A 12,500-nucleotide genomic window follows, 5' to 3' on the forward strand; every position below is an offset into this window, starting at 1 on the left:
GTAGAGCTGAGAGCTGGAAAAACCAAACTCTGGTCAGGCCAATCACAGCGTGTGTAGAGTCAGTGGGCGGGGCTTAACATAACATTGCAGAGGTTCTGCGTGCTACTCGTAAGCAAAGCTGACGAACAGCGGTCTTTCGAATCGCGACTCTGGAAGACTTGGAGTTCAGCTTTTCTTTGAGAAAAGAACAAAGAACGGCACTGAAGTCATTCTTAAAGGATTAGTTCACTTTCAAATACACTTTTGCTTATAATTTACTCACCCCCTTGTCATTCGAGATATCCGTGTCTTTCTGTCTTCAGTCGAAAAGAAATGAAGATTTTTGATGAAAAGATTTCAGGATATTTCTCCATATAATGGAAGTCAATAGACCCCAAATGAGAGGTTCAGTACAGCTTCAAAAGGGCTTTAAACCACATCAAACGCTACCAGACGATCAATAAGGGTCTTATCTAGCCAAACGATCGGCCATTTTTTTAAATAAGTTTAATAAATTTGTTTAATAAGCACAAATGCTCGCCTTGATCTGCTCAGATGCGCGCTCGTGACGTCACGTAAAACGCAATTACGTTGAAAAGGTCACGCTAGACATGAAGTTTTGCCGACCGGATACGGCGAAAGTCTATCAACTAACATTAGCTCGGCTTCAGCTTCTTCTTCGCTCTGGTTGGTTGTGGCGCTCATGGCGCTATCCAATTGTATGCAGAGGAAATTTGACAGACAAGCGTTTATCCCGCCCCTCTGGTTGAGCCCTGTCTATGGTGAGTTTCCAGACCCAACATCTTGATGTGGGTCTGGCTTGTCAGGCTATTAATTTGCATCTTTTTAAAATTATTTTATTGTATTGTTTATTTTTTGTATGCTGATGTTATCATTGCCTTCTGCAATAAAATAAACATGATTCAAGGAAAACAATTCAAAATGTTGTGGATGTGTGATATAGCTAGTGGAAGAATATGTAGTATTGCAAAAAATATATATTTTTTGTGTAAAAAGATAAACAACTCAATTCATTTATAGCAATGTCATTTAAACAACATTTTTTTACAAATAAATATTGGTTACCGAGGCACAAGCAATGTAAGTGAATGGGACCAAATGTTGAAGGCTATAGGGTCAGCCATCAAACACTGAACTGGACTAGATCCAAAAAGCAACAGTGTGAACACAAAGGGGTCTGAGACCCCGTTCCTACTAAAGTGGACCAAAAAAGGATCTGAGTCCTCTTTCAGGTACAGGGACAGTGTGAATGTGAAGAGAACTGGGTCCGTTTTCACTTGGTTCACCTTTTGGTCCACTTAAAGCAGTCTGAGTTTGATTCTTTTAAAGAGGACCCAAGTGTGAAAACACCCTCAGACCGAGTCCAAGTTCGAGACCTAGTCTAAGACCGAGACCAAGTCCGAGACCGAGTCTGAGTCCGAGTCCGAGTCCGAGACCGAGTCTAAGTCTGAGTCTAAGTCCGAGTCTAAGACCGAGTCTGAGTCCGAGTCCGAGTCTAAGACAGAGTCTGAGACCGAGTCTAAGTCCGAGTCTAAGACCGAGTCTGAGTCCGAGTCTGAGACTAAGACCGAGCCTGAGTCCGAGTCTAAGACTGAGTCTGAGTCTGAGTCTAAGTCCGAGTCTGAGACCGAGTCTAAGTCCGAGTCTGAGACCGAGTCTAAGTCCGAGTCTAAGTCCGAGTCTAAGTCCGAGTCTGAGTCTGAGACCGAGTCTAAGTCCGAGTCTGAGTCTGAGACGAGTCTAAGTCCGAGTCTAAATCCGAGTCTGAGTCTGAGACCGAGTCTAAGACTGAGTCTAAGTCCGAGTCTGAGTCTACGTCCGAGTCTGAGACCGAGTCTAAGTCCGAGTCTAAGTCCGAGTCTGAGTCTGAGACCGAGTCTAAGTCCGAGTCTGAGACGAGTCTAAGTCCGAGTCTAAATCCGAGTCTGAGTCTGAGACCGAGTCTAAGACTGAGTCTAAGTCCGAGTCTGAGTCTGAGACCGAGTGTGAGTCTGAGTCCGAGTCTAAGTCTGAGTCTAAGTCTGAGTCCGAGTCTGAGACCGAGTCTAAGTCCGAGTCTGAGTCTGAGTCCGAGTCTAAGACCGAGTCTAAGACTGAGTCTAAGTCCGAGTCTGAGTCTGAGACCGAGTGTGAGTCTGAGTCCGAGTCTAAGTCTGAGTCTAAGTCTGAGTCCGAGTCTGAGACCGAGTCTAAGTCCGAGTCTGAGTCTGAGTCCGAGTCTAAGACCGAGTCTAAGTCCGAGTCTGAGTCCGAGTCTGAGACTAAGACCGAGTCTGAGTCCGAGTCTAAGACTGAGTCTGAGTCTAAGTCCGAGTCTGAGACCGAGTCTAAGTCCGAGTCTAAGTCCGAGTCTGATTCTACGTCCGAGTCTGAGACCGAGTCTAAGTCCGAGTCTAAGTCCGAGTCTGAGTCTGAGTCTGAGACCGAGTCTAAGTCCGAGTCTGAGTCTGAGACGAGTCTAAGTCCGAGTCTAAGTCCGAGTCTGAGTCTGAGACCGAGTCTAAGTCCGAGTCTGAGTCTGAGACGAGTCTAAGTTCGAGTCTAAGTCCGAGTCTGAGTCTGAGACCGAGTCTAAGTCCGAGTCTGAGTCTGAGACCGAGTCTAAGTCCGAGTCTAAGTCCGAGTCTGAGACCGAGTCTAAGTCCGAGTCTGAGTCTGAGACGAGTCTAAGTCCGAGTCTAAGTCCGAGTCTGAGACCGAGTATAAGTCCGAGTCTGAGTCTGAGACCGAGTCTAAGTCTAAGTCCGAGTCTAAGTCCGAGTCTGAGACAGAGTATAAGTCCGAGTCTGAGTCTGAGACCGAGTCTAAGTCTGAGTCCGAGTCCGAGTCTAAGTCTAAGTCCGAGTCTGAGTCCGAGTCTAAGTAGTCTGAGACCGAGTCTAAGTCTGAGTCCGAGTCTAAGTCTAAGTCCGAGTCTGAGTCTGAGTCCGAGTCTGAGTCTGAGTCTGAGTCCGAGTCTAAGTCCGAGTCCGAGTCTGAGTCTGAGTCCGAGTACTACAGTGTTTCTCTGAGAGAAGAATGTCATACACATATAGGACGGCTTGAGGGCGAGTAAATCATGGGGTAATCTTCATTCTTACTGGAAGAACGCTTGTTCAGAACCTTGCGGGAACTGGGAACCACACCTTTACCCATTTAAGCGCACGTTTAAGGAAGGCACATGTGGATCATAAAGCAGGTCATCTGAGGATAAATGCGTGAGAAAGTCATAATGAAAAACGGCTGACAGAGTGAAAATCCCTGATTGACTCATTCCAACTGAAATCATCTTCATCATCATCATCAGCGATTATCGATAAAGTAGGGTGTATATAATATACAGACATTATGAAGAGGGAATGAACAGTGTTTAATGCAAGATTCATCATCTCAATGCTCAATGTCAGAAAACGTAATGAGAAAATCCCTAGTTTTGATTTCCTAGATAAGGCTTACTATTGATTTTAATCCATCATAAACACGGTTTCATTTGCATGTAGACTGATCAAATATTTCCCCCAGTAAATTTCCGTTGATGGGGATTTCAGATGAGTCAATCTCACTGATGTCTGCTCTATATAAACCTCTGAGGCGGAGAGAGAGAGAGAGAGAGAGAGGCTCGAGGTCAGTGGAATATCTCACCGGCTCAGGACTAAAACACGAGAGATTCAACGCGGACCAACTCAAGAGGAGGAATACATCACCACCACGAGTCGAGAAAACCACACGCGGCTTCCTTCCTTCTCTTCTGGGGCTCCACATCTCAACGGCACGAGCCAGGGATGTTCAGAAACACTTCAAGTTAAGAATCAAGGGAATAAATGTGACTCAGAGTTACCATGAGCAGCTAAAGGTCACAGATCAGTGTGTGGGCAATGGAGAAGATGTATAAAAGCAGTGTATCGACCTGAGATCAGATCATCAGTGTTTTGGTCAGGTTGATGTTTCTCCTCTCCACAGGTTCTGGATGGCGCCGGCGTGTGTGTGTCAGTGTCCCGGCTCGGGGTTAATGCTAATCGTGATAGGGGTTTTGTGCCACTGAACACCTGTGCTGTTAGCATTAGCCCTGCGCTGGCGACCAAACCTCCAAACGCTGCACTCTGAGGAGCACATGGACACGGAAAGTCACATCTGTATGCGTGAAAGAAAATAAAAGGAAGCTAAAACCATTCGCGTTGACTTTCGTTTCCTTTGTTTGAACGGCTGAATGTGAGTTTTGCTTATGAATGAATGATTTACTAGCATCAAAACCGTTTTGTTTGTGTGATCTTTTGCCTGTGTTAATGCAAACCGCAAAGTGTGTATTTGTAATAAATCATTTCCTGTAATAAATCTATTTTACACCACAAAATAGTTGACGTTTGGACAAAAAAACGCCCCATTTAAACTGCGATTGTTAATCGTAGAGCCAACAACTCACAAAAATGTAGGCTAATGATTATGTTTGAGTTAACTGGACAATTAAATGCAAAAAAAAGTTGGCTTAACCGGTGAAAAGAAGTTGGTTCAACAATTGTTGGACCTACCTTGTATTAATTGTAAATTCGAAGTTAACAAGCATACAAGTTAACAATGCATTCTGGGTGCATCATGCAAAGCTCATCCATGGTTCCCAGCATGCATTGCGGCATGAAGCATGTCACCATTGTTGAGATTCATAGGCTGATTCTATGATTCTAGGTCAAAGTGCTACAATTGGTTTTAAACCGTATTCAGCTTTTCTGATTAAAACCGTGCTCGATCTTTTCTAGAATCACAATTAAAACAAAGTTAATAGTATATTGCTCATATTAAACTCAGTCATAAAATCAGTGAAATAAACCACTACACAATGATTATATTCTTATTCAGATGTTAGACTAACATTAAAAAGTCGTCAAACTGCCCAACTAAAGAAAACACTGATCACCATAATGGTGACATACAAAAATAAACGGTTTTCAACACAAAAAAACTCAATCAGCTGAACAAAAGATCTTAAATGTGACCTTACTCAGTTAATTGAGTTGTGTAAAAGTTGAGTAAACTCAAAAACACAAGTTGCCTTACAATTTTAAGTTATGTCAACTTTTCTTTTTTTTTACAGTGTATAAGAAGACGTTTTGTTGGCAGACTTTCCTTCTGTTGGCGAGGCTTTAAAATTAAATCAAATGTTATTTTGTTTGCCAGATGGAGTGATTTCCTCAGATTCGGCCTATAACGCAAAAACTCGCTTTATTGCTGTTTTTAGAGCCAACTGGATAAATTACGCAGCTATAAGTGTGTAGTAGTAGAACAATTGTTGAGAGAGGGTTTAAAAAGTCTTCCACAGTTGAAGGCCTTAAAGTCTTCAGTTCAATATCATGGCGTTAAATGAGCGCTCTATGATTTCTGTGATGCAGAATCCATTAATAATGTAATTTCCTGTATATGCAGAATGACATGGATGACTCTTAAAGGGCCAGTTCACCCATTAATGAGAATCCTGTGGTCGTCTCCTCTCCTAATGTCCTCAAACCCCTCAGACTTTCCTTCCTCATAAAGCCGTCGAGTCTCTTCAGAACATCTGGAATAATCCGCTCCATGATCCGTTTTGAACTTTCTGAAGTTGCTCAGACTGTCAACGGAGGACAGAAATCTTTCATTTCATTATGAATCTCTTCATTTGTGTCTGAAGATGAACGAGAAAGTGTTTTTTAAAGCGGATCTTCCTCAGCTCAAATATCAGAACATCCTTAAATCAAGACCCGTTTAATCTTGTGTTCTGAGAAACGCCACAGAATGAAGTGAGTTTGAGCTCAAAACAAGAGCAAAGATCATCAGTGTGTGTGAACATGACTCTCGTCTGAATGAAGGGGATGTTTATGAGCACATTGACAGAGATTTGATCATGATTTAATCATAAAGTCACAATATTATAGAGTCAAACCTCAGGGTGATCTGAGGAGGGAAACTCCCAATGAAGGTGCATGAATTCAACCTCGGCTCAAACCCTTATACACACTATAATGGCAGCTCTTATACACTTAACACTTACAATTTCCACTCAGAAACTGCTTGTACATTTCACGGATAATTGTAAAGAAATGGTTTTATTTACCTCAAAAATAAAGACTAAAACTACAGCATCATGAATAAACCACTCCCTGCAGTCCTGACAGTTCTGAGAACGCTTTGCAAACGTTGTGAAAGCGTTATTTCTGAATGTTCTCAAAATGGTTTTTTTTTAAGGGAAAATTCAATTGTATCATTCTTCAAACGTTATGAGAACGTTACTTACGAATGTTCTCGGAACGTTCCGAAAAACAATTAGCTACATTTAAAGAACGTTATATGAACATCCAACTCAAATGAAACTATCTATCTATCTATCTATCTATCTATCTATTTATCTATCTATCTATCTATCTATCTATCTATCTATCTATCTATCTATCTATCTATCTATCTATCTATCTATCTATCTATCTATCTATCTATCTATCTATCTATCTATCTATCTATCTATCTATCTATCTATCTATCTATCTGTCTGTCTGTCTGTCTGTCTGTCTGTCTGTCTGTCTGTCTGTCTGTCTGTCTGTCTGTCTGTCTGTCTGTCTGTCTGTCTGTCTGTCTGTCTATCTATCTATCTATCTATCTATCTATCTATCTATCTATCTATCTATGTATCTGTCTGTCTGTCTGTCTGTCTGTCTGTCTTTCTGTCTGTCTGTCTGTCTGTCTGTCTGTCTGTCTGTCTGTCTGTCTGTCTGTCTGTCTGTCTATCTATCTGTCTGTCTGTCTGTCTGTCTGTCTGTCTGTCTTTCTGTCTGTCTGTCTGTCTGTCTGTCTGTCTGTCTGTCTGTCTGTCTATCTATCTATCTATCTATCTATCTATCTATCTATCTATCTATCTATCTATCTATCTATCTATCTATCTATGTATCTGTCTGTCTGTCTGTCTGTCTGTCTGTCTGTCTGTCTTTCTGTCTGTCTGTCTGTCTGTCTGTCTGTCTGTCTGTCTGTCTGTCTGTCTGTCTATATATATATGTCTGTCTGTCTGTCTGTCTGTCTGTCTGTCTGTCTGTCTGTCTGTCTGTCTGTCTGTCTGTCTGTCTGTCTGTCTGTCTGTCTGTCTGTCTGTCTATCTATCTATCTATCTATCTATCTATCTATCTATCTATCTATCTATCTATCTATCTATCTATCTATCTATCTATCTATCTATCTATCTATCTATCTATCTATCTATCTATCTATCTATCTATATATATGTCTGTCTGTCTGTCTGTCTGTCTGTCTGTCTGTCTGTCTATCTATCTATCTATCTATCTGTCTGTCTGTCTGTCTGTCTGTCTGTCTGTCTGTCTGTCTGTCTGTCTGTCTGTCTGTCTATATATATATGTCTGTCTGTCTGTCTGTCTGTCTGTCTGTCTGTCTGTCTGTCTGTCTGTCTGTCTGTCTGTCTGTCTGTCTGTCTGTCTGTCTGTCTATCTATCTATCTATCTATCTATCTATCTATCTATCTATCTATCTATCTATCTATCTATCTATCTATCTATCTATCTATCTATCTATCTATCTGTCTGTCTGTCTGTCTGTCTGTCTGTCTGTCTGTCTGTCTGTCTGTCTGTCTGTCTGTCTGTCTGTCTGTCTATCTATCTATCTATCTATCAGTTTCAGTGTGTGTGAGGTAATCAGAGCTGCTAACATGAGCTCTTGAAGCTCCGCCCTCTTTATGAAAACAGCAGCTCATTTGCATTTAAAGGGACACACACAAAAACTACACGTTTTTGCTCACCCTCAAAAAGTGACAATTTTAACATGCTATAAACATGATCTGTGGGGTATTTTGGGCTCAAACTTCACACACACACTCTGGAGTAATGATGATACATTCAGCTTTTAAAGTATAATAAAATAGACAACCATTATTTTAAATTGTAATAATATTTAACAATATTACAGTTTGTTCTGTATTTTTGATCAAATAAATGCAGCCTCTGTGAGCATTCGAGACTTCTTTCAAAAACTTTTTTTAATAATCGAAAATGTCTAAAAAGTAACTTTACATTCTCTAAAACTTTGAATGTAAATGTATGTAAAATGATTGTTTTGCACTTTATTTGAATGAAGATATTTCACTTTAATTTTCCGGTTGTCATTTGACCGTTTTTTTATGAATACATTTTTTACAGTGTAAATATAAAACTAATAAGATGACTAAGAATAATGTTAAATTGTTAGTATGGACATGAACCTTTAATATAATGAGCTACATATTTACTTACAGATTATTTCTCTAATGTTTACATGAATTTGTATGGAATTTAAGAAAACTGATACTGTATAAATAATACAGTAATGTCCCTGAATTAAAAAAAAAGAGAATTACTGTTATTTGTCATTAATGACATAATCATTAAAATTACAGTCAAGTTGTTAATTTACAGATATTGTTTGTAAAGAACATTCCCATTCGCACAAAGCGGAACCTTCAGCGCGCACGGACTGTTATTATCGCTGCACCGCTCAAGCCGGAAACCGCGCAAGCATGTCGCTGATTTGAGTCAGTTAGCAGGTTTATCGAATTGTTTTCTCTCTCGTTTATATTTATCCGTTCATATCGCGGAGGAAGTGTGTGTGTGTGAGTGCTAATGGCTGCTCGGAGAGTGTGTCAGATGCTTCAGCGCCGTAAGTCCATCAGATGCCCAACACTACTGACCTTCACACACGGAGGATGAGGATCTGTCCATAAAACTACACATAATCCACTTCATTTAACGGATTTTACTGTACATGACCTGCACTAACGATAAACTACCGTCATAATGCCAACATATATTACAATAGGCTATATGGTATTATGATATGTTGCAATATTCTGTATGTATCACATGAAATGAGTACATTTATATATACATAATAATTATACACAGTCCACATTATGTAAACAAACTTATTTAGGATGTGATTAACCCTCTGGGGTTCTGCATTTATGGGTCAAAAATGACCCGGAGGGCGGGATTAAGATAAACAAGATTTGAGTAAAATCAATAAATGTATATTTTTGTTCAATAATATTTTTTCTTTTCTTTTTTGGTGTTTTGAGATCATTTAATGATTTGTAATTAATATTTATGCAATAATTATGACCCATTTTTTTCCATTGAATATAATAAAAAATGTGTATATATATATATATATTTTTTTTTTATTAAAGCTGTATTTCATTTTAGAGTCAAGCCAGGCCTCATGAAAGCAATTTTTAAATGAGATCGGTGCTATCCGGTGGACACATTGAGCATTTTTATCACGCAATAGCACATTTTTACAACTATAGTGGATCTTGCGTTTTATAAAAAAACAAACAAATTGTAGCTTCATCGGAATGGTCCGAAACTTGGTGACTTTATTGGTACTTGGTATATGAACACACAAACAAATTGGACAGGATTTGAAAAGTCTAAGTGGTCGTAAAAAAAAATTGTCACACTCTGACCTTCGCATCAAAAATGTCCCCCCTATAGGAAATTAATGGGAATTTTTTTTTTTTTGTGTGTGTGTGCATACAATCTACAAATCAGCCAGGACTCAACAGTGAAGATCTCTAAAACATCAATAGTGCAAAACAGACAAAAAAAACACACACTTATACATAAAAAAACACAAATTAACGCGTGCCATTCCAAAAGCTAATTGTGTTTTTGTGTGTGTGAGTTTTTTTGTCTGTTTTGCACTGATGTTTTAGAGATCTTCACTGTTGAGTCTTTTTTTCTGCATTCTGGCTGATTTGTAGATTGTATGCACAAAAAAACTCTGTATTTTCATATTTTTGCTAATTTCCCATTCATTTCCTATGGGGGTCATTTTTGACCCGAAGGTCCTGAGTGTGACTATTTGTTTTTTACGACCATTTAGACTTTTCAAATCCTGCAAACACAATCCATGTAAACACAAACTTTTATTTTGGATGCGATTAATCGCGATTAATCTTTTGGCAGCCATTCTGTATATATAACATTTCTGTATATATATAACAGGGAAGGCCATGGGTAAATATAACATTTATTATTTTGGGTTTATGTAAAGATTGTTTTAAGTTCACTTAAATTAAAAGTTGTTTTTTAAAGCCTAATAAATGTTGAAATTGGGAGCTTTCAGTTATACTGTATTAATGTAACGTCATTAATGTTTCATAGAGACTTTAATATCAGTGATACTGGCCTTCATTCATAAAAAGATAACAATACAACACATATTTAAAATATGCTGTCTCTAAATTGTTTATACATTAATTTGGAGAGTAACTGAAATTATTACAATATCAAAATATTAAAAACTTAAAATATTAAAAACTTGCGATTTATCGCGATTAATTACAGAAAAAAATTCGATTAATTCGTTTTTTTTATTTTTATCGATGCCCAGCACTAATATATATATATATATATGTTTCTCATGTGTTGCAGGTCTGGCTTCGAGTGCAGCGGCCACGCGCCTGTCGTCTGCAGAACTGCGCAATCGTCGGTGTTTTCTGTTCTCTGAGGAGCAGGCGCGTCAAAGGGCCCTGTATCCACGCACAGAGAAGATCGAGGTGACCCTGCGGGGGCCCGGATTACAGGGGACACTGCTGGTCATGAACCGGGGCTCGTCGACGCCGCACAACTGCACACGCCGTGAGTGTCGGAGAACACGCTGCTGGAGATCCGCAGATTATTTGCATGTTTAATTACCCGATAACCGATATACAGAACCGATATTTATTTGTTTTATTTCTGTTTTTGACAATTATAACATCAGGACTGCATATTTTGCGGCATTGACTGATAATTGGTGATCATTTTACAGATAATGTTACATATAATTTTACAGATATCGGCCGATAATCGGCTTTGCAGATATCGAACGATACTCATGTTTACAGATATCGAACGATACTCATGTTTACAGATATCGAACGATACTCATGTTTACAGATATCGAACGATACTCATGTTTACAGATATCGAACGATACTCATGTTTACAGATATCGAACGATACTCATGTTTACAGATATCGAACGAACGATACTCATGTTTACAGATATCGAACGATACTCATGTTTACAGATATCGAACGATACTCATGTTTACAGATATCGAACGATGCTCATGTTTACAGATATCGAACGATGCTCATGTTTACAGATATCGAACAATACTCATGTTTACAGATATCGAACGATACTCATGTTTACAGATATCAAACGATACTCATGTTTACAGATATCAAACGATACTCATGTTTACAGATATCAAACGATACTCATGTTTACAGATATCGAACGATACTCATGTTTACAGATATCGAACGATACTCATGTTTACAGATATCAAACGATACTCATGTTTACAGATATCGAACGATACTCATGTTTACAGATATCGAACGATACTCATGTTTACAGATATCGAACGATACTCATGTTTACAGATATCAAACGATACTCATGTTTACAGATATCGAATGATACTCATGTTTACAGATATCGAACGATACTCATGTTTACAGATATCAAACGATACTCATGTTTACAGATATCAAACGATACTCATGTTTACAGATATCAAACGATACTCATATTTACAGATATCAAACGATACTCATGTTTACAGATATCAAACGATACTCATGTTTACAGATATCGAACGATACTCATGTTTACAGATATCAAACGATACTCATGTTTACAGATATCGAATGATACTCATGTTTACAGATATCGAACGATACTCATGTTTACAGATATCGAACGATACTCATGTTTACAGATATCGAACGATACTCATGTTTACAGATATCGAACGATACTCATGTTTACAGATATCGAACGATACTCATGTTTACAGATATTGAACGATACTCATGTTTACAGATATCGAACGATACTCATGTTTACAGATATCGAACGATACTCATGTTTACAGATATCGAACGATACTCATGTTTACAGATATCGAACGATACTCATGTTTACAGATATCAAACGATAATCGTCTTTACAGATATCAAACCATAATCGTCTTTACAGATATCAAACCATAATCGTCTTTACAGATATCAAACGATACTCATGTTTACAGATATCGAACGATAATCGGCTTTACAGATATCGGCCCATAATCGGCTTTACAGATATCAAACCATAATCGTCTTTACAGATATCAAACGATAATCGTCTTTACAGATATCAAACGATAATCGTCTTTACAGATATCGAACGATACTCATGTTTACAGATATCGAACGATACTCATGTTTACAGATATTGAACGAGACTCATGTTTACAGATATCAAACGATAATCGTCTTTACAGATATCGAACGATACTCATGTTTACAGATATCGAACGATACTCATGTTTACAGATATCGAACGATACTCATGTTTACAGATATCGAACGATACTCATGTTTACAGATATCGAACAAATACTCACGTTTACAGATATCAAACGATACTCATGTTTACAGATATCAAACGATAATCGTCTTTACAGATATCAAACCATAATC

The 12,500-nt window shown here is 38.6% G+C and overlaps 1 protein-coding gene across 1 annotated transcript in view; it reads left to right on the forward strand.

The window, feature by feature from the left end:
• Positions 1-8,465: 8,465 nt before the first annotated feature.
• Positions 8,466-12,500, forward strand: part of mrpl39 (mitochondrial ribosomal protein L39) — a 20,952-nt gene continuing 16,917 nt past the window's right edge. Inside the window, exons 1-2 of the mRNA XM_079812322.1 lie at positions 8,466-8,634; positions 10,413-10,619. Coding sequence (XP_079668448.1) covers positions 8,598-8,634; positions 10,413-10,619 — 244 coding nt within the window. The 5' untranslated portion in view covers positions 8,466-8,597. The remainder of the gene's footprint in view (positions 8,635-10,412; positions 10,620-12,500) is intronic.

This window comes from Gobio gobio (assembly GCF_949357685.1).
Source record: "Gobio gobio genome assembly, chromosome: 3".
Lineage (NCBI taxonomy): Eukaryota > Metazoa > Chordata > Actinopteri > Cypriniformes > Gobionidae > Gobio > Gobio gobio.